Here is a 27,885-nt window from a genome sequence, read left to right on the forward strand (position 1 = left end):
AACATGGACAAAAGAGCTGAACTCAAGAAGTGAGGTGAGAGTGACTGCCCTTGACATCAAGGCAGCATCTGACCGTGTATGGCATCAAGGAGCCCTAGGAAAACTGGAGTCAATGGGAATCAGGGGGAAAGCTCTCCACTGGTTGGAGTCATACCTAGCGCAAAGGAAGGTGGCTGTGGTTGTTGGAGATCATTCATCTCAGCTCCAGGACATCACTGCAGGAGTTCCTCAGGGTAGTGTCCTAGACTCAACCATCTTCAACTGCTTCATCAATGACCTTCTTTCAATCATAAGATCAGAAGTGGGGATGTTCGCTGATGATTGTACAATGTTCAGCACCATTCGTGACTCCTCAGATACTGAAGCAGTCTGTGTAGAAATGCAGCAAGATCTGGACAATATCCAGGCTTGGGCTGATAAGTGGCAAGTGACATTTGTGCCACACAAGTGCCAGGCAATGACTATCTCAAACAAGAGAGAATCTAAACATCTTCTCTTGACATTCAATGGCATTACCATCACTGAATCCCCCACTATCAACATCCTGGGGGTTACCATTGACCAGAAACTGACCTGGAGTAGCCATATATAAACCGAGGCTACAAGGGCAGGTCAGAGGCTAGGATTTCTGTGGTGAGTAACTCACCTCCTGACTCCCCAAAGACTGTCCACCATCTACAAGGCACAAGTCAGGAATGTGATGGAATACTCTCCACTTGCCTGGATGGGGGCAGCTCCAACAACATTCAAGAAGCTCAACACCATAGAGGACAAAGCAGCCAGCTTGATTGGCACCTCATCTACAAACATTCACTCCCTCCACCACCGCCGCTCAGTGGCAGCAGTGTGTACCATCTACAAGATGCACTGTAGCAATGCACTGAGGCTCCTTAGACAGCACCTTCCAAACCCACGACCTCTACCACCTAGAAGGACAAGGGCAGCAAATGCATGGGAACACCACCACCTGCAAGTTCCCCTCCAAGCCACACCACCTGACTTGGAACTATATCGCCGTTCCTTCACTGTTGCTGGGTCAAAATCCTGGAACTCCCTTCCTAACAGCACTGTGGGTGTACCTACCCCACATGGACTGCAGCGGTTCAAGAAGGCAGCTCACCACCATCTTCTCAAGGGCAATTAGGGATGGGCAATAAATGCTATCCTAGCCAGCGATGCCCACATCCCATGAATGAATAATGAAAAAAGGGGCATTTTCAAGTTGGCAGGCAGTAAATAATGATGTGCCGCAAGGATCAGTGCTGGGGCCTCAACTATTTACAATTAATATCAATGACTTGGATGAAGAGACAGAGAGTAATGTATCTAGTTTGCCGATGATACAAAGGTAGGTGGAAAGGTAAGCCGTGAGGAGGACACAGAGAGGCTACAAAGAGATATAGACAATTTAAGTAAGTGAGCAACAAGGTGGCAGATGGAGTATAATGTCGGGAAGTGCTAAGTTATGCACTTTGGTCATAAGAATAGAAAAGCAGAATATTTTTTTTAAAAGGTGTGCAACTTGTAAGTATTGATGTTCAAAGAGACTTGGGTGTGCGTGTACAGGAATACAGAAAGTTAACATGCAGATACAACAAGCAATTAGGAAGGCAATCGGCATGTTGTCCTTTATTGCAAGGGGATTGGAGTACAGGAATAACAAAGTATTGCTACAATTGTACAGTGTTTTGGTGAGACCACATCTGGAATACCATATGCAGTTTTGGTCTCCACATTTAAGAAAGGATATACCTGCATTGGAGACAGTGCAGCAAATGTTCACGAGATTGGTCCCTGGGATGAGGGGGTTGTCCAATGATGAGATATTAAGTACATTGGGCTTGTTTTCTCCGGAGTTTAGAAGAATGAAAGATGATCTCATTGAATCATATAAGATTCTAAAGGGGCTGGATAGGGTAGACACTGAGAGATTGTTTCCCCTGGACAGGGAATCTGAAACACGGGTTCACAGTCTCAGGATAAGGGGCCGATCATTTAGGACTGAGATGAGGAAAAATTACTTCACTCAAAGGGTGTGGATCTTTGGAATTCTCTACCCCAGGGGGTTGTGGATGCTCCATCATTGAAGATATTTAAGGCTGGAATATACAGACTTTTGGTCTCTCAGGAAATCAAGGGATCTAGCGAACAGACAGGAAAGTGGTGTTGAATCCTAAGATCAGCCATGATCGTTTTGAATGGCGGAGCAGGTTCGATGGGCCATATGGTCAACTCCTGCTCCTGTTTCTTGTGTTCTTGTGAGAGGCTGGCCTCCACAGCTAGGGGCTCCACTCAGAGCACTCCAAGTGTGGACACCAGCTCCTCTACCCCTCTGTCAGTGATACTCAGTTCCAGCAATCACAACGCCTAAGGAGTCCTGCACCAGTCCAGGACACCCTCAGGCAGCCAGGACCTTCCAGGCCTCAGGCAACTAGATGACGCCTCCCAAAGTCATCACTGGTCAAAGGGCAGTCTGATCAGCAGCCTGCTTCTAGCCTGGCTGCTGTCACAGGGATCACACCACGTAGGAGCACCCACAAACACCTAGCCATACTTTGAGTCTCACAGGTGTAACTCATATGTTTCATCATCATTAATTAAAAGTTCCTTTGTTCAAATCATTAGCCATCATTGTATGAAAGCCATGTGTCATTATGCCTTCATTGTGAGCTGCTGAATTTCCCCTTCCCCCTTAGGGCAATGCCAATGTCCTCATTAACTTGCCAATGTGATGGCAGCCCTCATTAACATATGGTCTCCCATGGGCACTAGTGCGCATTGCAGCTGCTCACAAGACAGGCAACACAAATGGAAAGAAGGCAACAGAGTTCATGCATTAAGGTGAGCCTTAATTTGACTCTGTGAATGAATATCAGGATGGCTGTAAGCAAGTTATTATGTTGTTTCTTGCCTCCTTTGCATGCCACAACCGGTCCAGCCTCCAGCGCAGAGTCTTCATTATCCATTGCTGCTTGCCCCTCTCCCTCCTCTGCGTCCTCCTCATCGATGGATGTGTAACTCGGGCATCTCCCCGTCATGTAAGGCCTCCCCACCTTTGCAGCGCTAATTGATTGTGTAGAGTACAGCAGACCACCACGATACCCTCGCCGTGGCTCCACTAGATCGATTGAGAGAGTGGAATTTCATCTTCAGTAGCCCAATGGCCTGCTCGATGGTCACTCGGGCAGAGCCGTGGCAATTGTTGTACCTTTCCTCTGCTGCACTGTGAGGGTTCCTCACAGGTGTGAGAAGCCATTTCTACAATAGGTAGCCCTTGTCTCCGAGAATCCATCCCTGAAGGTGAGCGGGGGCCCTGAAAAGTGGTGGCACCTGGGACTCGAAGTATGTAGGAGTCGTGGCTGCTTCCTGGGAAGCGGGCACACACCTGCAGGAAAGGCTTTCAGTGGTCACTGACCAGTTGCATGTTGGTTGAGTGGAAGCCCTTGCTGTCGATGAAGATGGCTGGCTGATCCCTAGGAGTCTTGATGCGTGCATGCAATCTATCACATGCGTGCAATCTATCACACCTGGGGAATCCCTGCGATGGTCCTGAATCCATTGGCCCTCTCGGCCTGACTGTCAGGGTCAGTCCTTTAGCGAACATAGTTGCCGGCCCTCTTGAACAGGGCATTGGTCACCTCCTTGATGCAGAGTTGGGCAGCTGCCCGGAAGACCCCACACATTTCCCCAGTGGATCCCTGAAATATCCAGATGCGTAGAAGTTTAATGCAACTGTGATCTTCAGGGCCACTGGCATAGGGTGAGCCCCAAATCCCATTGGTTGTAACTCGTCCTGTAGCAGGCCATATTACCCTGGTGACAGCCTCCCTGGACAGCCATAGTCTTCGTTGACGGTAACGCTCAGGCATTTGGAGGTATCTGCTCTGAATCCGGTACATTCTGTGGTGCTGGTGAGCCCTTCGTGGCAAGGCCAACTGCTGTTGCTCTCGTCATGGAGCTTCACAGCCAAGCCCAGTAGCCCCTTGTCCCTCCCTCCTTCGGAAGCACTGCATCACGCCGCAGGGATCCAGAAATACACGGTATATGAGACCCATGCTAGGTGACCTGTGGGTCTGCAGAGTACTGTCAATGCAGAGAGAACCCTGCCTTGGCAACTTAGATTCTAACAATTCTCTCGGCAGAGTCGCAGATGGACCTCAGAGGCCGACCTCTGTTCCAGCAGTGTGAGCAACCAAAACACATCACACAGCAGCTTGTTAACCCTATGCTGGACCCCCCAACTCACACTTAACCCCCTTGCAGAGCCCCCAAGACTGCCTTGCAGAGCCCATCAGACCCAGGACCCCCTTGCAGAGCCCCCCCAGACCCGAGATTCCCTTGCAGAGCCCCCAAAACCCAGAACCCTCTTGCAGAGCCCCCAGGACCCTCTTGCAGAGCCCCCCAGACCCAGGACCCCCTTGCAGAGCACCACCCCGCCAGACCCCAGATCCCCTTGTAGAGCCCCCCAGACCCTAGATTCCCATGCAGAGCCCCCAAAACCCAGAACACTCTTGCAGAGCCCCCCAGACCCAGGACCCTCTTGCAGAGCCCCCAAAACCCAGAACCTTCTTGCAGAGCCCCCCAGACGCAGGACCCTCTTGCAGAGCACCCCCAGACCCAGCACCCTCTTGCAGAGCACCCCCAGACCCAGGACCCTCTTGCAGAGCCCCCAAAACCCAGAACCCTCTTGCAGAGCCCCCCAGACCCAGGACCCTCTTGCAGAGCACCCCCAGACCCAGCACCCTCTTGCAGAGCACCCCCAGACCCAGGACCCTCTTGCAGAGCCCCCAAAACCCAGAACCCTCTTGCAGAGCCCCCCAGACCCAGGACCCTCTTGCAGAGCACCCCCAGACCCAGCACCCTCTTGCAGCACCCCCAGACCCAGGACCCTCTTGCAGCACCCCCAGACCCAGGACCCTCTTGCAGAGCCCCCAAAACCCAGAACCCTCTTGCAGAGCCCCCCAGACCCAGGACCCTCTTGCAGAGCCCCCCAGACCCAGGACCCTCTTGCAGAGCACCCCCAGACCCAGGGCCCTCTTACAGAGCCCCCAAAACCCAGAACCCTCTTGCAGAGCCCCCCAGACCCAGAACCCTCTTGCAGAGCCCCCCAGACCCAGGACCCTCTTGCAGAGCCCCCCAGACCCAGGACCCTCTTGCAGAGCATGCAGTAACACAGTCTCCGGAACCCCTCTCTTCTCCTATGTAGCAATGCTCGAGGCTGCGTTCCCATCGTGGCAATGTGGCCTCTCGCCTCGGTACCACCAGGTTTTAACACTCGTGAATCTGAAGGCACATGAGTGCAGCCCGCTCATCACTGAATCGAGGCCCAATCATTAAATCAGAATTAATTATATTTAAATCAGCATTGCAGCAATTTCAAGTAGCTTCTGATTGCACTGCAGCAACAGTGCAGCCATCGTGCTTTCCCGCCACTGACAAAATCCAGAACTGACATCACATAGGAACATAGGAGTAGGAGTAGGCCGTTCAGCCCATTGAGCCTGCTCTGCCATTCAATGAGATCATGACTGCTAATCTACCTCAATGCCACTTTCCCACATTATCCCCGTATCCCTTGCTGTCCTTAGGATCTAGATATCTATCGATTTCTGTCTTGAACCTGCTCAATGATTGAGCTTCCACAGACCTCTGGGGTAGAGAATTCCAAAGATTCACCACCCTCTGAGTAAAGAAATTCCTCCTCATCTCAGTCTTAAATGGCCTCCCCCTTTTTGTGAGACTGTGTCCCCTGGTTCTAGACTCGCCAGTCAGAGGAAACATCCTACCTACATCCACCCTGTCACACCCTGTACGAATTTTGTAAGTTTCAATGAGATCACCTCATTCTTCGAAACTCTAGAGAACGCAGGCCCAGTTTCCTCAATGCAGCACGAGGCATACCTCAAAATGAGGTGTCAACCTGGTGAAGCTACAACACAGGACTACTTGCATGCCAAACAGCGTAAGAACATGCAATAGGCAGGGCTAAGCGATCCTATAACCAATGGATCAGATCTAAGCTCTGCAGTCCTGCCACATCCAGTCGTGAATGGTGATGGACAATTAAACAACTAACTGGAGGAGGTGGCTCCGCAAATATCCCCATCCTCGATGATGGGGGAGCCCAGCACATCAGTGTGAAAGATAAGGCTGAAGCATTTGCAACAATCTTCGGCCAGAAGTGCTGAGTTGATGATCCATCTCGGTCTCCTCCTGAAGTCCCCAGCATCACAGATACCAGACTTCACCCAATTCGATTCACTCCACGTGATATCAAGAAACAACTGAAGGCACTGGATACTGCAAAGGCTATGGGCCCTGACAATATTCCGGCCACAGTACTGCAGACCTGTGCTCCAGAACTTACCACGCCCCTAGCCAAGCTGTTCCAGTATAGCTATAACACTGGCATCTACCCCGGCAATGTGGAAAATTGCCCAGGTAAGTCCTGTACACAAAAGGCAGGACAAGTCCAACCCAGCCAATTACCACCCCATCAGTAAACTCTCAATCATCAGCAAAGTGATGGAAGGTGTTGTCGACAGTGCTATCAAGCAGCACTTGCTTAGCAATAACCTGATCAGTGATGCTCAGTTTGGGATCCGCCAGGGCCACTCAGCTCCTGACCTCACTACAGTCTTGGTTCAAACATGGACAAAAGAGCTGAACTCAAGGGGTGCGGTGAAAGTGACTGCCCTTGACATAAAGGCAGCATCTGACAATGTATGGCATCAAGGAGCCCGAGCAAAACTGAAGTCAATGGGAATCAGGGGGAAAACTCTCTGCTGGTTGGAGTCATACCTAGCGCAAAGGAAGATGGCTGTAGTTGTTGGAGGTCAATCATCTGAGCTCCAGGACAACACTGCAGGAGTTCCTCAGGGTCGTGTTCTAGGCCCAACCATCTTCAGCTGCTTCATCAATGACCTTCTTTCAATCATAAGGTCAGAAGTGGGGATGTTCGCTGATGATTGCACAATGTTCAACACCATTCACGACTTCTCAAATGCTGAAGCAGTCCGTGTAGAAATGCAGCAAGACCTGGACAATATCCAGGCTTGGGCTGATAAGTGGCAAGTAACATTTGCACCACACAAGTGCCAGGCAATGACCATCTCCAACAAGAGAGAATCTAACCATCTCCCCTTGACATTATTGGCATTATGATCACTGAATCCCCACTATCAACATCCTGATGGTTACCATTGACCTGAAACTGAACTGAAGTAGCCATATAAATACCGTGGCTACAAAAGAAAGTCAGAGGCGAGGAATCCTGCAGTGAGTAACTCACCTTCTGACTCCCCAAAGTCAGTCCAACATGTACAAGTCAGGAGTGTGATGGAATACTCTCCACTTGCCTGGATGGGTGCAGTTCCAACAACACTCAAGAATCTCAACACCATCCAGGACAAAGCAGCCCGCTTGATTGGCACCCCATCTACAAACATTCACTCCCCCCACCACCGACGCACAGTGGCTGCAGTGTGTACCATCTACAAGATGCACTGCAGCAACTCACCAAGGCTCCTTCGACAGCACCTTCCAAACCCACAACCTCTACCAACTAGAAGGACAAGGGCAGCAAATACATGGGAACACCACCACCTGCAAGTTCTCCTCCAAGTCACACACCATCCTGACTTGGAACTATATCACTGTTCCTTCACTGTTGCTGGGTCAAAATCCTGGAACTCCCTTCCCGAACAGCACTGTGGGTGTACCTACCCCACATGGACTGCAGTGGTTCAAGAAAGCAGCTCACCACCACCTTCCCAAGGGCCATTAGGGATGGGCAATAAATGCTGGCCTGGCCAGCGACACCCATATCCCATGAATGAATTAAAAAAAAACTCTCATCATAAGGATGGCGGATTTCCAGGCGGACAGTTCCGTTGTGATTCTCCATCTCTCCACACTACCATAGCCGCCTCTGACAGCCGTGTTAAGTTCAGCCTTACAATTAGCTGGTCTCCGGAGGCATTTCTCAATGACCTGACAGTCAGAGAGTGCACTGCTGGAAGTAAGAATGGAAGTCAGGAGAGTGCACTTCTGCAGTGAAAGAATGTGAAAAGACGTATCTGTCCAAAGACAGAAAACACTTTTTTCCTAATTTGGTTTGGTTGTTGGAAAGGAAATAATTATTATGCCCCTTACCTGCTATACAGAAAGGGCTGAATTTTATCAGATCAGCTGTGAGGCGGGATTTAAAGTTGAATTAAAATTTTATTTTTATTATTTGAGACCGGGACCTTTAAATATTAAAAAGTCACTGAAGGGCTTGAAACCCTTTAAAAATGGTGCTGGCACCAGCGCCATGGTGCCGGATGCCATTGCTGGGGACACGGTGGCCAACCCCTCTACGTCATCAGGGACGGCCACTCCATCGCCTCCATTTAAATGAGCCCCCGCGCGTAATATCACGGGGGCTCGGCGGAGGTACTTCCATGTCAGAGGGCCGCCACCTTCATAGCGCACTGCCGTGGATACTGATACAGCATACTGATACATTTCAGCCCAAATAGACTGTTTTGATGCATAAATAAATCTTTATATCAACAATCATTCTTTTCAAATTCTCAATATGAATAAAATATAAAAGTCCCTCCATCTCTGTCTCTTGAAGCCAGATTCTCTTGTAGAAAAGAAACAATTCATCATAGCTTTCCTGTAAAATTTCAACTCAAAAAGATTCTAAAATTCATCCTCCAGCTTACTTTGAAATCATTTCAAAAAACATATTGCAATACTATTACAGCCTGAGGAAAGATACACTTTCAAGTTCACAAAGAGAATCAAACTGATGCATGTTGTAATTCCCCACACTGCAGGCAGGAATGGAGCCATGAACTCATGTCTGCAGACACTGCAGAGAGTTAAAATTAATCCTGATATCTTAGACAAGATATAAGCTCCAACCCGAGATTTTTGATAACGGGTGGGGCCTTCGAGCAAAAACATTAATAAAGGTATTCAAAGACACAAAGGAGAATTTTATACACTATTTTAATCATGTTATTGTGAAATATATATATATTTAAATACCTAAGTTAGAAACCTTAATTCTAAATTAGAGGAAATAAAAGCAAAATACTGCAGAGGCTGGAAATCTGAAATAAAAACAGAAAGTGCTGGAAATACTCAGCAGGTGAGGCAGCATCTGTGGAGGGAAAAGCAGAGTTAACATTTCAGGTCGATGACCTTTCATCAGAACTGGGAAAAGTTAGAAATGTAATAGGTTTTAAGCAAGTGAAAGGGGGAACGGATGGGAAAAAGAACAAAAGGGAAGTCCGCAGAACAATCTGCCATTCGCACCTCCTCTACACACATTTGTTGATTCTTCACCTGTCCCATTACCACTCCCTTTGGCCTTGCACCACCAACCCTTTTGTCATTTAATCTCTCTTGTCTTACATCCTATCACAGACCTTCCCTTTTGTTCCTTTTCCCAACCTTCCCCCCCACCGTTCACTTGCTTAAAACCTATTACATTTCTAACTTTTCCCAGTTCTGATGAAAGGTCATTGACCTGAAACGTTAACTCCATTTCTCTCTCCACAGATGCTGCCAGACCTGCTGAGTATTTCCAACATTTTCTGTTTTTATTTCAGATATCCAGCATCCACAGTATTTTCATTTTTCTATCTGAATGAGTAGTCCACTTAGTCCCATGCCCCTGCCCTTTTCCCATACTCTTCCAATGTTTTCTTTTTCCAATTTCATCCACTTCCTTTTTAAAAGCTACTATGGATTCTGCTTCCACCACTGTTTCTGCTGGGACTTTCCATGTCCTAATTATCATCTTTAAAAAATATTTTCGTAACCTCTTCCAAGTAAGCTAAAACAAACTAAAAACAATTGAACAGCTCCAAGTTGGATGTTAGTGTAGGCAGGATTAAACTTTTACAACAACCATCCTTACAATTAGGATTATTGCGACACTTTCTACTTGTGCACTTAGCTCTCTTATAGATGCAAAATAATCTTAAAGGTTTCTGCTCCTGGTCTCCGGGAACATTGTTCCACATTGCCTCCAATTCATTGAGCTCCCAACCAAGCAAACCCTGGAGTTTCATCTGCAATCTGACTTGTAATTGGCCCATGTATTCATTCAAAGAATAATTCTCCCTTTGAGCCTGAAAGGGGCACAAATCGATATTCCACTTCACTTTGTATAATGTTCTTGGCCTCTTAAAACTGCACATCCTCTGACTAACTCAACTTGTTCACTAAAGTATATAAAAATATAAAAACTCTTCATTTGTTGGATCACAAGTTAATTTTAAAAAAAGTTTATATCATATGAATCTTGAAAAAAAAAGCCTGAGAAAATTAGGGAAAAAAACATGGAGAGCAAAAATTATGTTTGGCAATGGTTTTCCGAGACTAAATGTAAATATAAAAAAAAACTAAAACTAGGATTACATTTCTTCCAAAGGCTACAAATAATATGATAAAAATTTGAGGTCCAGAGACAAGACCAAAACTCAGACTAAAATTAAAATTACTTGAAAGACTAAAACAATATTGGCTTCTGGTTACTCACATCATACAATAGATCAGTCCAGCCCTCCATGGTGATGCATTGGAACACAGTCAGTACAGCAAACAGGATGTTGTCAAACTGTGTAATTCCATAATTTGGTCCTTCCCAGTACTCAGTACAGTTGACTCCAACCGGACAGATTCGAGCGGGTAAGTCAGTCCCACAAGGAGACTCACCCACTATTTCATCTGATAAGTGAACAAGACAATCTACATTTAGAATTCAAATATACTGTAATATCACAATCAAAACAGATTGATCCATTTCATTCCGGATTCAATCAAAGCCACATGGATCATCAAGAGACAGATAAATAAATAAAAAATGCTGTGTTTCTTATGATAGTTCAAACCTCTTTTAGCTTCATTCATTTTACAATATACAGTATCGCTTGATGCCCTCGGTCAGATTCCAGCCTTTAACTCCCCACTATCCATTTTTCTCTGTGATTATATTTCATACTGGCAGTGAGCCTTAGCTCTCCATTGTTTTGCACATAAACCAGCAGAACTCTTGGAAAGATTAAATACTTACACTGACTTGTTGGTATTCATTACTTACTCTGATTACTGAAAGGTAGCACACTCTATAATGGCTTTCATGGGAGGCACCTGACTATCTGTACATCACAAAATTGTAGGGAAGTGTTCAAATTACAATATAGAGCTTGACTTCCTGCAACAACTAATTGCTATCTTTTACTTGTCAATACAAAACAGCACTTAAGAGACCTCCCCAGTTCTCAGAGAGAGAGGGATGAATGGACCCCAGGTCTCTGGGGTAACAGGGTTAATGTTCCAGTGCAGTAAACCCACTTGTGCTTCAATACACATCTCTCCAGGACTGAACTGAGAGCACTGAATTTGTTGAAAGTTGACCAAATTAGTATTAACAAGCTCATTAACTATTTCTTCACACTTTTTCCCCTCTTCTCTTTTGGAGGCGCTGATTTTTGCTGAACACAGTCTGTTGGATACCTACTGCATTCTGGTACCTCATGCAGATGCCATTCCTCATGCGTGAGGTCAGACAGTAAATGTTTATAAGCTATTTGACGATGCATGGTGTCAAACCTAACCCAAACGGTGCCCACACATATGCATGTACCAGCAAGTGTCAGTATTGAGTTACAGACTCAAGTCCCACCGAGAGGTTCAGATCGTCTACATACATTATAACGAATACTTGGTAATGAGTTAGAGACCCAAGCTTTAGGTGGAATCTATATTGAATAACAGATACCTCAGAGCGAGTGCAGACCGGAATCTGAGCAAAGGGTTTCAGATGATTTACATGTAGAATAAAGTATATCTAAGAGTAATTTACAGACTGGAATCCAACTGAGCCATTCTGGTCATTTATAAAACATTGGATTACTTAGAAGGTGTTACAGATTGGAATCTGATCAAGGAATTGTGGTACCACTATTCAAGAAGGGTAGCAGGGATAAACCAGGTAATTACAGGCCGGTGAGTCTAACATCAGCGGTAGGGAAACTATTGGAAAAAATTTCGAGGGACAGGATTAATCTCCACTTGAAGAGGCAGGGATTAATCAAGGATAGTCAGCATGGCTTTGTCAGGGGGAGATCGTGTCTAACGGAATTGATTGAATTTTTCGAGGAGGTGACTAGATGTGGAGATGAGGGTAAGGCAGTTGATGTAGTCCACATGAACTTCAGTAAGGCTTTTGATAAGGTCCTGCATGGGTGATTGGTTAAGAAAGTAAGAGCCCATGGGATCCAGGGCAATTGGGCAAATTGGATCCAAAACTGGCTTAGTGGCAGGAGGCAGAGGGTGATGGTTGAGGGTTATTTTTGCAATTGGAAGCCTGTGATCAGTGGTGCACCACAGGGATCGGTGCTGGGACCCTTGCTGTTTGTAGTGTACATTAATGATTTAGACGTGAATATAGGAGGTATGGTCAGTAAGTTCGCAGATGACATGAAAATTGGTGGTGTTGTAAACAGTGAGGAGGAAAGCCTTAGATTACAGGACGACAGGATGGGCAGAGCAGTGGCAAATGGAATTTAATCCTGAGAAGTGTGAGGTGATGTATTTTGGGAGGACTAACAAGGCAAGGGAATATACAATGGATGGTAGGACCCTAGGAAGTACAGAGGGTCAGAGGGACCTTGGTGTACTTGTCCACAGATCACTGAAGGCAGAAGCACAGGTAGATAAGGTGGTTAGGAAGACATATAGGATACTTGCCTTTATTAGCTGAGGTATAGAATATAAGAGCAGGGAGGTTATGATGGAGCTGTATAAAATGCTAATTAGGCCACAGCTGGAGTACTGTGTACAGTTCTGGGCACCACACTATAGGAAGGATGTGATTTCACTGGAGAGAGTGCAGAGGAGATTCACCAGGATGTTGCCTGGGCTGGAGCATTTCAACTATGAAGAGAGACTGGATAGGCTAGGGTTGTTTTCCTTAAAGCAGAGAAGGCTGAGGGGGGACCTGATTGAGGTATACAAAATTATGAGGGGCATTGATAAGGTAAATAGGAAGAAACTTTTTCCTTTAGCAGACAGGTCAATAACCAGGGGGCATAGGTTTAAGGTAAGGGGCAGGAGGTTTATAGGGGATTTGAGGAAAAAAAATTTCACCCAGAGTGTGGTTGGAATTCTGGAACGCACTGCCTGAAGAGGTGGTAGAGGCAGGAACCCTCACAACATTTAAGAAGTATCTAGATAAGCACTTGAAATGCCATAGCATACAAATAAAATAGGATAACAGATAGGCTTGATGGCCTGCACAGACATAGTGGGCCGAAGGGCCTGTTTCTGTGCTGCATAACTGTATGACTCTAAACACTGTCAATTGAACTACAGGTTCAATGCAAGTAGAAGAAAGGAAGTGATGTACAGGCAGGGATGTGGAACACATTAATGTATGATTAGATACCCTTAAATTAATTAGTCTTCAGGTAGAAGATGCAGATAAAACAAGAGATGCTTCAGACTGAACTGCAGTTGCACAGATAATTGTCATTAAGACAATACCAACAGGGAAGGTTGTGGAATTATCTGTGTTTAGCTTTTCCAAGCAGGTAATAGGCCTGGCTTGAATTTTTCTCCATTCTGTATAATGTGCATTATTGTAATATATGCTTGGGGTCAGCTCTTGGATCAGATGGTAAGCATGGAATCGAGGAATTATATATCTATATCTATGTATGTGTGTACATATGCAATATATCAGAGTTTCTAAGAAAGAAAGTATTTCTAGGAACAGGATAATCTTGCCAAACAAACCTCCTTTGCTTAAGAGATTAAGCCCATCCACCTTTAATATCACCATATCCCTCATACCAAGCATTATATTCAAATTGCTCCCCCCTTCCCCTCCTGAAGTCGTGAAGTCTCGTTGGGTAGAGTTGACATGTGTTGGCAAGCCTCTAGGACTTCTGACAGGTGGCCTATTTCTCGTGTGTGAGCCTAGACGGAATTAGTGGCCAATTCTCTCCAAGAGGTGGGGGGGCATCATGGCCAAGCCAGCCCCTATCCTCATTTCACACAGGTCCATTTTCCAGCAGGGATCACTGGATCCTGGTCATGGACCGCAGCAGGTTGATTTTATCCCCCTTCATAGCAAATCAGCAAGGTAGCATTTTTATGCCTTCCAACTGTCGCCCTGAATAAGATCAGCACATAGGGGAACAAAACTGATACCTTTCTATTCTATATAGTTCAGTACCATATTAGCTGTTCATTTTCTTCTCATTAGCACTCCCCAAGACAACAGTACACATTAGAAAACTCAAACAACATGAGGATACGGCTGTGATTTAATCTCAGGGTTTACAGGCTAATCCAATGACAATTCGCTTTTCATTCTTATGATTCACAAAAATCTGGAATAAACTGCAGCCTCATCCAGACTTCTACCTGTACACTTTCAGACACACAAACGTACTGTTGCTATCGAAGCACGCTTTATGAAATTTGCCCATGTAAAATTCTAATCCGATGATAGCGAACATGAGAATGGCGAAAAATAGTAGCAGCCCAATCTGAAGCAGGGGGATCATTGCCTTCATGATGGACTTGAGCACGACTTGTAAACCTGAAATACAAAGAAACTCCAATTAGCTCCCATTTTCTGTAAATCATGCCTAGGAAATATTTTACCTTCCAACATTTGTGGTTTGGTGTGATCGTCCTGCTCGCTAAAATGAAACACGTTAGTTCTGGTAAATGGAACACTTTCAGTGAAAACCAGGCAGGTTGGCAGGCAAAATCGCCCAGGCTCATTAACTACTGGAAAGCCACCAGGATCCCAACATTACGAATTTTAACCCAATCAACCCACCCAAAGTTGACAAGGTCCATCTTTGCACATGTGTGTCAGGTCCTGATGACATCAGTTTTAACTGAGGCCTGAGCAGCAAAGAAGCCAAAAGAAAAACTACGTTTTTACCTTTCTATATGGGCTAGGCTCCTCTGGGCTCCACACAAAATGTTAGGCTCCACTGCAATGAGATCTCACCAACAGCCCCTTCCCAAAGGTCAGATCCAAAATGGGTGGAATGTCATGCAGCAGAATTCAAATGATGCTGGTAGTTAAAAGTTAAATTCCAGTCACTTTCTGCCTGTCTTAAATCAGCCCGAAGGTAAAATTTTGGCCCCATTGTCAGTATTAAATACCAGCAGGTTACATCACAAATGCTAGTGTGAGGCTCAGTGCCACATTCTACCACTCGATGGTACATCACTTTAGAATACAGATGTTGGGGGATTAGCTTCACCAGAGAATAATTCTTGAAATCTACTGCTTCGTTATCTTTAAAAACTATTTTTAAAGCAGTTGTGATACCTACTTGGAATTCCAGAAACCAGCTTCAAGGGTCGGAGGACTCGAACTGCACGCAGAGTTCGAAGATCAAATTCGGCCCCTGTTGTAGCAACGATACTGGAAAAGAAAGCACAGAAAGTGCACGTCACGTACCTATATTCAACAACACACGAGTTGTACTCCCGCACTCTATTGTGCATCTGCCTCGAGTTCTATGCAGGCCACAGAACACAGAAAGAACCTTGTTCCTGTACAATGCACAACGGGGCTGTGCTGCATCTCAGCAAAAAGTTTCCTCTCTATTTTCTTGCATAACTTAACTGCTCAGACTCATGTTAGGTTACAGTTCCTCGTGTAAGCAGCTAGTCTTCTCTTATGGTAATGAATTTGTGGGTAGGTGGAAAGACATCATATCCAGGTTCATAGAATCATAAAATCATAAAATGGTTACGTCACAGAATCAGCCCATTGTGTCCGTGCCAGCTCGTTACATGAGCAATTCAATTAATCCCACTCCCCCACCCTTTTCCCGTAGCCCTGCAGTTTTTTTCTCTTCAGCTGCTTATCCAATTCCCTTTTAGTCATAGAGTCATAGAGTCGTACAGCATAGAAACAGGCCCTTCGGCCCACCGTGTCCATGCCGACCATAATGCCTATCTATACTAATCCCACCTGCCTGCATTAATTCCATATCCCTCTATGCCTTGCTCATTCAAGTACCTGTTCAGATACCTCTTAATGTTGCTACTGTTCCTGCCTCCACCACCTCCTCTGGCAGCTCATTCCAGATACCCACTATTCTTTGTGTGAAAAATTTACCCCTTTGATCCCCTTTAAACCTCCTCCCTCTCACCTTAAATCTATGCCCTCTAGTTTTAGTCACCCCTACCATGGGAAACAGACTCTGGCTATCTACCCTATCTATGCCTCTCATAATTTTATATACCTCTATCATGTCCCCTCTCAGCCTCCTTCGCTCCAGGGAAAACAGACCCAGCTTATCCAATCTCTCTTTGTGACTCAAGCCCTCCAAACCAGGCAACATCCTTGTGAATCTTTCTTTTCTGCACCCTCTCTAGCTTAATCACATCTTTCCTGTAGTGTGGCGACCAGAACTGCACACAGTACTCCAAATGCGGCTTAACCAACGTTATGTACCACTGTAACATGACGTCCAAACTCTTGTACTCAATGCCTCAGCCGATGAAGGCCAGCATGCCATATGCCTTCTTCACCACCCTGTCTACCTGTGTTGCCACTTTCAGGGAACTATGTGCTTGCACCCCAAGGTCTCTCTGCTCAACAACACTCCCCAGGGCCCTGCCATTCACTGTATATGTCCTGCCCTGGTTTAACTTCCCAAAATGCATCACTTCACACTTGTCTGCGTTAAATTCCATTTGTCATTCCCTTGCCCACTTTCCCAGTTGATCTATACCCTGTTGTAACCTTAGACAACCTTCTTCACTGTCCACTATATCACCAATTTTCGGGTCATCTGCAAACTTACTAATCATGCCCCTTACATTCACATCCAAGTCATTAATATATATGACAAACAACAGAGGGCCCAGCACCGATCCCTGCGGCACACCACTGGTCACTGGCCTCCAATATGAAAAACAACCCTCCACTACCACCCTCTGCCTCCTATTACCAAGCCAATTTTATATCCAAAAATTTTTTTTAAATTAATTAATTGAATTTAAATTCCACCAGCTGCCATGGTGGGATTTGAACCCATGTCTCCAGGGCATTAGCCTGGGCTTCTACATTACTAGTTGGTGACATTACCACTATGCCACCATGAGAGAGTGGCTTTGAAACCACCATTATAATTTCCTCCCCCACAGTCTCAGGTAGTGCATTCCAGGTCTGAACCACTCACTGCGTAAAAAAGTTTTGTCTCTTGTCATCGTTACTTCTTTTGCCAACCACCTTAAATCTGTGTCCTCTGTTTCTTGGCCTTTCTGCCAAAGGGAACAGTTTCTCTCTATCTACTCTGTCTAGACTCCTCATGGCTTTGAACACTTCTATCAAATCTCCTGTCAACCTTCTCTTTTCTAAGCAGAGCAACACAGCTTCTACAGTCTATCCACATAACTGAAGTCCCTCATCCGTGTAACCATTCTCGTAAATCTTTTCTGTCCCCTCTCTAAAGCCTTCACATCCCTCCTAACGTGTAGTGCCCAGAATTGGACACAATACTCCAGTCGAGGCCGAACCAGAATTGTATAAAGGTTCATCATAACCTCCTTGCTTTTGTACTCTATGCCTCTATTTATAAAACCCAGAATCCCAGATGCTTTTTTAACCAATTTCTCAACCTGCCCTGCCACCTTCAACAATTTTTGCACGTATACCCCCAGGTCTCTCTGTTCCTTCGCCCCTTTGAGAATTCTATCCTTAACTTTATATTGCCTCTTCCCATTCTTCCTATTAAAATATGCCACTTCACACTTCTCTGCATTAAATTTCATGTACCTCCTGTCCACCCATTCTACCAGCCAGTCTCTATCCTCTTGAAGTCTTTCGTGACCCTCCTCACAGTTCACAATATTTCCAAGTTTTGTATCATTGAAAATATTGAAATTATGCCCTATACACCCAAGTCTAGGTCATTAATATATCTCAAGAAAAGCAATGGTCCTAGAACCACCCTCTGGGGAACTCCACTATATACCTTCCTCCAGTCCGCCAACAATCATTCACCACTACTCTCTGTCCCTGTCACTCAGCCAACTTCGTATCCATGTTGTCTCCCTGCTATTCCACGGGCTTCAACTTTGCTGACAAGTTTAACCTGGTCCTAATTTAACATACACACTTGTGCGCTTTCCAGCAAAGTAATCAGGAGTGGGAATTTAAACAGCTTTATCTCCTCATTTTAACCTTGGGTGCTTGTGCCTATTGCGGATCCTCAACTGACACCCATGACTGAGAGCAATACAACAGCAAGCAAGAGTCAAACCTGGAACTTTCCTAATTAGATTAGATTAGATTAGAGATACAGCACTGAAACAGGCCCTTCGGCCCACCGAGTCTGTGCCGAACATCAACCACCCATTTTTTATACTAATCCTACACTAATCCCATATTCCCAACAAACATCCCCACCTATCCCTATATTTCCCTACCACCTACCTATACTAGCGACAATTTATAATGGCCAATTTACCTATTAACCTGCAAGTCTTTTGGCTTGTGGGAGGAAACCGGAGCACCCGGAGAAAACCCACGCAGACACAGGGAGAACTTGCAAACTCCACACAGGCAGTACCCGGAATCGAACCCGGGTCCCTGGAGCTGTGAGGCTGCGGTGCTAACCACTGCGCCACTGTGCCGCCCTAATCTAAGGGCTCAGTGCTGCACACAAAAATGAAAGAATCCTGTTAGATTGCATCTTGGTCTTTGTAGCTTGGTATAATTATTGCATTAAACCTGGCTTGCGTACTTTGGGCCCTCACGAGATTAAATACTTTCTCCTAGGTTGATTAGGGAACCAGTAGGGAATCCTTGCTATATATTTTCCATGTTTCACACAGCTCAATACCATATTTCCCAGTGAATGAATAACTAAACTGAATCCTGCACTACCAGCTTTGTGCAATCAATGATTGTGCTGACTGGAACATTTATATTATTGAGATCCAGCACAGGGATTGAAGTGAATGAGATTTAAACACAGCCTACCCCAACTAATACCATCCAAATAGCAACTCTGTACAATTCCAACTCTATGCCAATATGTGCCTGGATAGTGGTTTACATCAGCAGGGTTCAGCCATAGAAATGTCACCAGAGTAAACCCACATGATAGACTTTCATACAATGGCATCAACTTCAGGAGAAAACACTGGCAAACATTTTTTTTGTTCGTGGAACAATTTAATCTCAACTGTGTTAAACCCATGCAACATATGAACATATTTCGATTTGAATTACCTGAATGCATCAAGGATTCTTAGACCTAGCCTTTTAATATCACACTGTCAAACTTACATATTCTAAGACATTATCACTATCTTTAACAAGGAGATTGGAGATTTTTTTTCTACTCTTTCCCACCTTTCATTTCTCTCCCTTTGCTGAATCCACTGACTTGTTAAGATACAGTTCCACAATTTCTGGTATGTCATCCAAGTGGCTATTCCCCCAGTGTCAATCCTGATAGTAAGCAGTGACATGTCCAAGCTTAATCCTATCTAGACTACTGCACTCGGTTTTAGACACCAAACCTCAAAACATATGTTGTCCTCGTGATGGGTAGAGTATAGTTTCGCCAGAATGATACCATGTTAAATTACAAGTGCAGGTTGCATATACTTGGCTTGTATTCGCTGGAGTTTAGAAGGTTCAGGGGTAATCTAATCGAGGAATTTATAACAATAAAGGGATTAGATAGGGTCGATACAGGGGAGTGAAATCAGTCATGGGCCGCAATGCAAAGTAGACACTAACAAATCGCCAGTCTATTATATATGACTTCAAGTTTCTTTTCCACTGGCTTCATTGAAAAAGAAAATCAGGTGGAGTGTAACATGAGCTGCCGATTCACTATTGCCTGTTATGCACCAATGCCGCAGACCAATTTCCCCCAGAGAAACCACTCCCTCTGTTGGGGGAATCTACAGCAAGAAGCTATAATTTTTAAATGAGAGCTGGGACATTCAGGAGTAAAATCAGGAAGCACCTTTCACACAAAGACAAATGGAAATCTCTCTCCAAAAAGGCTGCAAATGATGGGTCAAATTAAACTTTCAAGACTGAGATCAATAGATTTTTGTTAGGTGAGGGCTATGGAATAAACAAGGATAGAGTTGAGGTATTGATCAGCCATGAGTTAATTGTCTGGTGGGACAGGCTCGAGAGGCTGAATGGCCTACTCCTATTCCTATGTTGAAAATCTGACTAATTTTTCCACTCCCCGGTCCAGGGTCACTGAAGCCAATAAGAGCACCCGATTGTTGACCTGGGTCAAATCAACGTGGTACATATCATTGATCAAATTGAAGACCTTCCCAGTCAGTATGACTTAGCTCCATATCAGGGAATGGTGTCACCCAGGGAGCCCCAGACCAAAGCAACAATAACTTGCATTTTATATACCACTTTTAATGTGGTAAAACAATCCAAGGCCTCCATAGAAGCGTTATCAAACAAAAATGACATCAAGCCATAAAAGGAGATATTAGTACAGGTGACCAAAAGCTTGGTCAAAGAAGTAGTTTTCAAGAAGCGTCTTAAAGAAGGAGAGGTTTAAGGGGGAAATTCCAGAGCTTATGGCTCAGGAAGTTGAAGGCATGGCTGCTAATGGTACAGCAAGGGGCCAGTATTGGAGAAACACAGAGATTTTGGAGCACAGAAATTTTCAGAATTTGTTCACAACTCAGTGGGCAAAAATCAGTCTAGGTGTACTGCTGAATTGGATGAGCAGATAGCCCCATTGGCCTGAAATAATGAGAATTTATTTCCAGTTCTTCCCTCTTGCATTACATCCACCAACAGGTCATCGATTCAATGGAATAGCACAAATTAAGATCCCGAAGAACTGTGGCAGCTGGGTTTGGCAGTATGGGGTGGCAGATCCTTTCATTTGCCATCACTGCGGAGGCGGAAGCAGTATTTGGCAAAACTAGGGGTCGGGTTTAGCTCATTGGTGGCCTCCAATAAAAGGGAAGTTTCATTGTTCTATCAAACCTGGCTGTCTTTGTCAATAGCCGTCCTTGCTACGGGGTTTAATAAGAACTGTGTAGGGGCCCCAACAACCCCACTGCCTTGTGGGCGTCTCGGGAGAGACCAAGGCTAAGGGAGTAAACCCTAACAGAAAATCCGGAGCGGAACCCCGTAGGCGGTCATGTGTCACCTTTGGCATGTTTCCGGCAGTTCCTGCAGCCATACTGGTGCCAAACGTCGTGTCCTGCACTCCTTTGGACCCCACCAGAAAGGCCGAGAGGGGGGTTTTGACGACTGGGCAACTCTCAACCTCCATAAATTTGCCCAGGCATGCGCCATGGAGAGGTCACTCCACTGACCACCTCCAGGCGCGTATCCATTGTCTCTCGAGATAAGGAGGCCCAAAAGAAGAAGGATTCCTGCAGTTCAGCAGTGAGGGAAGGGAAAGGAATGGGCCTGACAGAACTGGTTTGTAACTTTTTAAGAAATCTCTGCAAACATTCAATGTTCTGATTGGTTCATGGAAATGTTTCTCCGTGTCTGTCGCTGTCTCTCCCTCTCTCTGTATGCCTCTTTTTCTTTATGTCTCTGTTTCATATAACAGAAGTTACAAACTCAGACAGAAATCTAACCAAAAAGATCCGAAAAGTTAGCAAACTAAATGGTGCACTATATAGGAAATAGAAAGGAAGCAGAATCTGCCTCAATGAGACCAAGTCCAAGCAGGTATGTGGTTCCAAGGAGAAAACCTGGAAATATATTACCTGTAATTTTCTCCTCTTCTCTCCCTGACTGAATCAACTCTTTCTAGGAGAGGTTCCAAATGTGCTATATTCTAATTGAGTTGTACTGACTAATGGCAGACACAGGGTGCATCACTATCAAGCCTGATCTTGCCCACTCGCAACCTGTCCCACAGACTAGTCAAGCAACAGACTGACATAGTCATACTCACAAAATCATACCTGACAGACAATGTCCCAGACACCACCATCACTATCCCTGGGTATGTCCTGTCCCACCGGCAGAACAGACCCAGCAGAGGTGGTGGCACACTGGTATACAGCCGGGAGGGAGTTGCCCTGGGAGTCCTCAACATTTACTCTGGACCCAATGAAGTCTCATGGCATCAGGTCAAACATGGGCAGGGAAACCTCCTGCTGATTACCACCTACCGCTCCCTCTCCCCACCCCCCTCCCCCCCCCCCCCCACCCCCACCCCCGGCTGATGAATGAGGGCTTCTCCATGTTGAAGACCAATTGGAAGAAGCACTGAGAGTAGCAAGGGCACAGAATGTACTCTGGACTTCAAAATCCATCACCAAGAATGGCTCGGTAGCATCACTACTGACAGCGCTGGCTGAGTCCTAAAGTTCATAGCTGCTGGACTGGGTCTGCGGGAGGTGGTGAGGGAACCAACAGAGGGACCTCTGTTGACCTCTGTTACGACCGAGGTGAGAGGAGTGCACTGTCATTCTCTAGTTCCACTTCTCCACAGGTCACAACATATATTTAAATATTTACTCAGTTTTCGATGCGGTCTCTATTCTTTATTCCCAGAATAAACTACACCAACCAGGTTTCTTTAACAACAAAATGATCAGTTTATTATAAAACAAGTCTTATCCAGTAAAGATGCAAAGCATTAACACACAGTTTGAAATATGAATGTAAATAGATATTCCCCTCTAGATACCCAAGACACACACACACATACCAGTTAGATAAAAAAAGACATTTTCTCTGCAGAGGTCTTTTACAAAAAAAAAGACAAAAGAATACTTCGGCCAAATACTTGTTAACTCTTGGAGAAGGAGAAAATATGGAATGATATCAGTTGTTGCTTTATTCTGGCGTCCCAAATTCCCAAAGACTGCTGTCACTGGGATCTTTCTGGAGTAGGTCTTTTCATTTTCAGGCAGATTGAGAATTAATCTGGCAGGCTTTCCAGGTGAAATGCAGAATCGGGATTTCAACTATTAATCTGGATTAGCAGGGTTTTTTTTCAAAGAGGTGGAGAAAGATGAGCTGGGTGTTTCTTTCAGCAGGCTACAAACCCAATTGCCTTCAAAACAGTCCACAGCCCATCAACGAATCAAAACCTCCTGACCACCATAAATCTTGACATGTCACTTCTCTGTAAACAACTGCCCTCGCCACCAAAGTTCCTGTTGTTTATTTAGCTTAAGGCATGTGACATCCAGTAAAGGTTGTTTGAAAACACAAAACTCAAGTGTATTCCCTGTGACCCTTGTTAAAAAAAAAATACATCCAAGGAATCTTTTCAGTTTTCCAAATGAACCAAAGTCCACCATTCTAAAATATGAGTCCTCAAAAAATATTTTTAAAAATAAAAGTACTTTCATAACACCTCGTCCTCACCAATCTACCTGTCACAGATATATCTGTCCATGACAGTTTTGTAGGAGTGACCACCACACAGTCCTTGTGGAGACAAAGTCACATCTTCATATTGAGGATATCCGCCATCATGTTGTGTGACACTACCGGCATAGTGGGCGGCACAGTGGCGCAGTGGTTAGCACCGCAGCCTCACAGCTCCAGCGACCCAGTTCAGTTCTGGGTACTGCCTGTGCGGAGTTTGCAAGTTCTCCCTGTGACTGTGTGGGTTTCCGCCGGGTGCTCCGGTTTCTTCCCACAGCCAAAGACTTGCAGGTTGATAGGTAAATTGGCCATTATAAATTGCCCCTAGTGTAGGTAGGTGGTAGGAGAATGGTGGGGATGTGGTAGGGAATATGGGATTAATGTAGGATTAGTATAAGTGGGTGGTTGTTGGTCGGCACAGACTCGGTGGACCGAAGGGCCTGTTTCAGTGTTGTATCTCTCGATGACTACCATTGTGCTAACTGTGGGATAGAATTTGAACAGATCTACCAACTCAAAACTGGGCACCCATGAGCTGCTGTCCGCCATCAGCAGCAGAATTGCATTCAACCACAATCTGTAACCTTATGGCCTGGCATATCCCCCACTCTACCATTACCGTCAAGCCAGGGGACCAACCCTGGTTCAATGAAGAGTGCTGGAGGGCATGCCAGGAGCAGCACCAGGCATACCTCAAAATGAGGTGTCAGCCATAACTTGAGTACTGTTTGCAGTTCTGGTCACCTCATTACAGAAACGATGTAATTGCACTAGAGAGGGTACAGAGGAGATTTATAACTGGAAAAATGCAACTATGAGGAAAGATTGGATAGGCTAGGGTTTTTCTCTTTGGAACAGATGAGGCTGAAGGAAGATTTGATTGAGATGTACAAAATTGTGAGGGGCCTGAATACAGTAAATGGCAATGGCCTATTTACCTTAGCAGAGAGGTCAGTGACTAGGAGGCATAGATTTAATGTGATTGGTAGAACGATTAGAGAGGAGATGAGCAAATGTTTTTCATCCAGAGGGTGGTGGGGGTTTGGAAGTCACTTCCTGTAAGGATAGTAGAGGCAGAAACTCATTTAATAGGTGTCTGAATATGCACTCAGGGCTACGGACCAAATGCTGGAAATTGGGTTTAGGCTAGGTGGCTTGTTTTTCGGCTGGCGCAGACACGATAGGCCAAGTAGAGACTTTCTGTGCCGTAAATTTTCTATGATTTCTATGTTTCTATGAGTAACTCACATCCTGTCTCCCCAAAGCCTGTCCACCATTAACAAGGTACAAGTCAGGAGTGCGATGGAATACTCTACACTTGTCTCAATGGGTGCAGCTCCAACAACATTCAAGACGATCAACACCATCCAAGACAAAGCGCTTGATTGGCACTCCATTTACCACCTTCAACGTTCAATCCCTTCACCATCATTGCACAGTGGCAGCAGTGTGTACCATCCACAAGATGCACTGCAGCAACTCACCAAGGCTCCTTAGACAGCACCTTCCAAACCCACGACCTCTACCACCTAGAAGGACAAGGGCAGCAGATGCATGGGAACACCACCACCTGCAAGTTCCCATCCAAGCCACACACCATCCTGACTTGGAACTATATCACTGTTCCTTCACTGTCGTGGGGTCAAAATCCTGGAACTCCCTTCCTAACAGCACTGTTGGAGGTCTACACCCCAAGGAATGCAGCAGTTCAAGAAGGCATCTCACCACCACTTTCTCAAGGGTAATTAGAGATGGACAATAAATGCTGACCTAGTCAGCGATGCCCACATCCCATGAACAAATAAAAAAAAGACATCCAGACTTTTCAGCAGGAGCTATAGCTGATTCCAGCTTAATGGCATTGAGGTCCATAAAGAACTACAAATACTACGTCCACCTTGCAATCGCGACTATGGGCTGGGCGAGTTAAAAATGGTAGATGGAATGCTGACACCTTGGTCTGCCACAGGGAGGCTGCTTCCATTTATCAACTGGGATTTGGCCTCATTGGGAGCCCCGACTGCCAACTGGCAAATTCCAGGTGTCTGCACAGTGGCCTTAATTGTTCCATTAAGGGGCTTAATTGGCTCCCGCTACTTGTGGGTGGGTAGCCATTCGACTACTCACCACCCCCCGAAACAGCCTCTTCAAAAATGACCCCAAGGGAAGAACATGCCGGCAAACCAGCACGCCAGCCGGTGGCGGGGACGTTGCGAGCCTCCGGTCCTGCCTCCGTGGCTGTTTAAGAATTCGGCCCAGCCTCTCTGCATCTAATACAAAAGCAAAATACTGCAGATGCTGGAAATCTGAAATACAACAGAAAATGCTAGAAATGTACAGCATCTGTGGAGAGAGAAATAGAGAATGCATTTCCAGCATTTTCTGTTTTTAGAATTGTAACAACAGCCAGAAGAAATCAACCAGAAACTCACCTGTAAGTAGATGATCCCTTTAAATAGTGCTGGTGGGGTGTGTCCTTCCTGCTGCTTAGCACTTGTACAGAGTATGCGTTTAAGAGAAAGCCAAAATGGCAGCATTGTCATCAAATCATGCTGGTTAACTTTGTGAACTGCCTATTTTGCATACTACCTCAAGAAGCTTGACACCACCCAGGACAAAGCAACCCGCTGATCGGCACCCCATCCACCACCTTAAACATTCACTCCACCGCCAGTGGCTGCAGTGTGGACCATTTACAAGATGCACCGTAGCAACTCGCCAAGCTTCCTTCGACAGCACCTTCCAAACCCCTGACCCCTGCCAGCTAGAAGGACAAGGACAGCAGATACATGAGAACTCCACCACCTGCCAGTTCTGCTCCAAGTCACACATCATCCTGACTTGGAAATATATCGTTGTTCCTTCACTGTCGCTGGAACTCCCTTCCTAACAACACTGTGGGTGTACCTACCCCACATGGACTTCAGCGGTTCAAGAAGGCAGCTCACCACCACCTTCTCAAGGGAAATTCGGGATGAGCAACAAATGCTGGCCTGGCCAGCGATGCCCACATCTCATGACAGAATAATAAAAAACTTGCAGTGGGCATTAAGTACACGCGTACTAAACTCTTTCCCAAGATGGTGTCTGGCACACTTCAAGCCAGAAGTGTGCCCACATGCCGCAGGTACTATTTTAATTCCTAGTGGCAGTCATAGCAACCAAAAAAACGGGTGCTACCGAGACCAGTTGCTCCCCCATTATCTATTAATTTGAAGATTCTTTTGCAGTTATCCGAAATGTGGCTAAACTGTCAGGAGTAGTATATATAAATATTTTGATAGTGGGGATCAAATGCTGATTTTGCAGCCATGCAGAGTTATGGTTTTCGGTCTCTTTTCCTCCCAGTCCTTCCAATGATATTTGTCATGGAAAAAGCCAAATACATTCTTGAGCAGCTCCATGGAACAAAACTTCAATTGAGATATACGAGGCTCCGCAGCTGCCAAGATCACCTGATTAAGGCAGGAGTGATGAGTCTAAGAATCTGAAGAGTCTGCAGAGCTCAAGCACTAATTTCTACAACTGGGGTAGAATTTCTGCAGTAGTTTCCTGATCTCCCATCATAACGTTGGTGGAATATTGGTCATAATATTGGAGAAATGCCAAAAACAGCCATTTATCACATTTCACAGAATGCAATGGTCGGAAAGTTAATCAAATCCGTGCCGACTAGGAACCAAGTTCAAACTGCCTGAAATAAAAACACAAAATGCTGAAATACTTAGCAGGTCAGGCAGCAACAGAGAAACAGAGCTAGTTAAGGTTTCAGGTCAATAATCTTTCATCAGAGCTCACATCACTGGTTCCTGATAACCAGAAGGGAGAAAAGACTTCCATCTATAAGGGATTTGACCCACCTGTTTCCCATCGATAAAAGGAGTGGCTTGTAGTTTCCGCAAGGTTGCACAGGGATTTCCAGCATAATTCACCCAAAATCAGCCAAACTAGTGCAAAAGATTCCAGTGGAAATTACATCCAGTGCATATCGAGCTTCCATGATCTTTTGTTCCAGTTTGGAAAAACATTGCACTGGAAGCTCTCCACAACACAGGCTGTACCCCCAAATCAAATTAAACAGCACAGCAAGTTTCCGCTAATTGCACCTGTATATGTCCTCTAAGCGGGCTCTTAAAATGGATTATTTTTAGGTGCAAGGCCAATAACAGGCACCTTTAAATAGCTTTTTTGTTAATTTACTAAAAACTGACAATTAGTAAATTTTATATAGTTTTATATAGTTTTCTGAAGTCATTTTTAGTTAATTTAAAATCAGTTACTCGCAGGTTCTGGATCAAACACTTATTAAAAAAACTTATTTTTTTGTGATAAACACATTTTCAGCTGTATTAATAAAATTGCACCATATCGAGGAATATGTTGTAATACAAAAAAACTTTATTTTTTTTAATTTAAAGATACAGCACTGAAACAGGCCCTTCGGCCCACCGAGTCTGTGCTGACCAACAACCACCCATTTA

At 45.2% G+C, this 27,885-nt stretch overlaps 1 protein-coding gene across 1 annotated transcript in view; it reads right to left on the minus strand.

Annotated features, from left to right (window-relative positions):
- Positions 1-27,885, minus strand: part of LOC137355764 (voltage-dependent P/Q-type calcium channel subunit alpha-1A-like) — a 644,715-nt gene that overhangs the window by 306,593 nt on the left and 310,237 nt on the right. Inside the window, exons 6-8 of the mRNA XM_068021264.1 lie at positions 15,369-15,460; positions 14,453-14,614; positions 10,544-10,722 (exon numbers count right to left, since the gene is read on the minus strand). Coding sequence (XP_067877365.1) covers positions 10,544-10,722; positions 14,453-14,614; positions 15,369-15,460 — 433 coding nt within the window. The remainder of the gene's footprint in view (positions 1-10,543; positions 10,723-14,452; positions 14,615-15,368; positions 15,461-27,885) is intronic.

This window comes from Heterodontus francisci, chromosome 43 (genome assembly GCF_036365525.1).
Source record: "Heterodontus francisci isolate sHetFra1 chromosome 43, sHetFra1.hap1, whole genome shotgun sequence".
NCBI classification, from domain to species: domain Eukaryota; kingdom Metazoa; phylum Chordata; class Chondrichthyes; order Heterodontiformes; family Heterodontidae; genus Heterodontus; species Heterodontus francisci.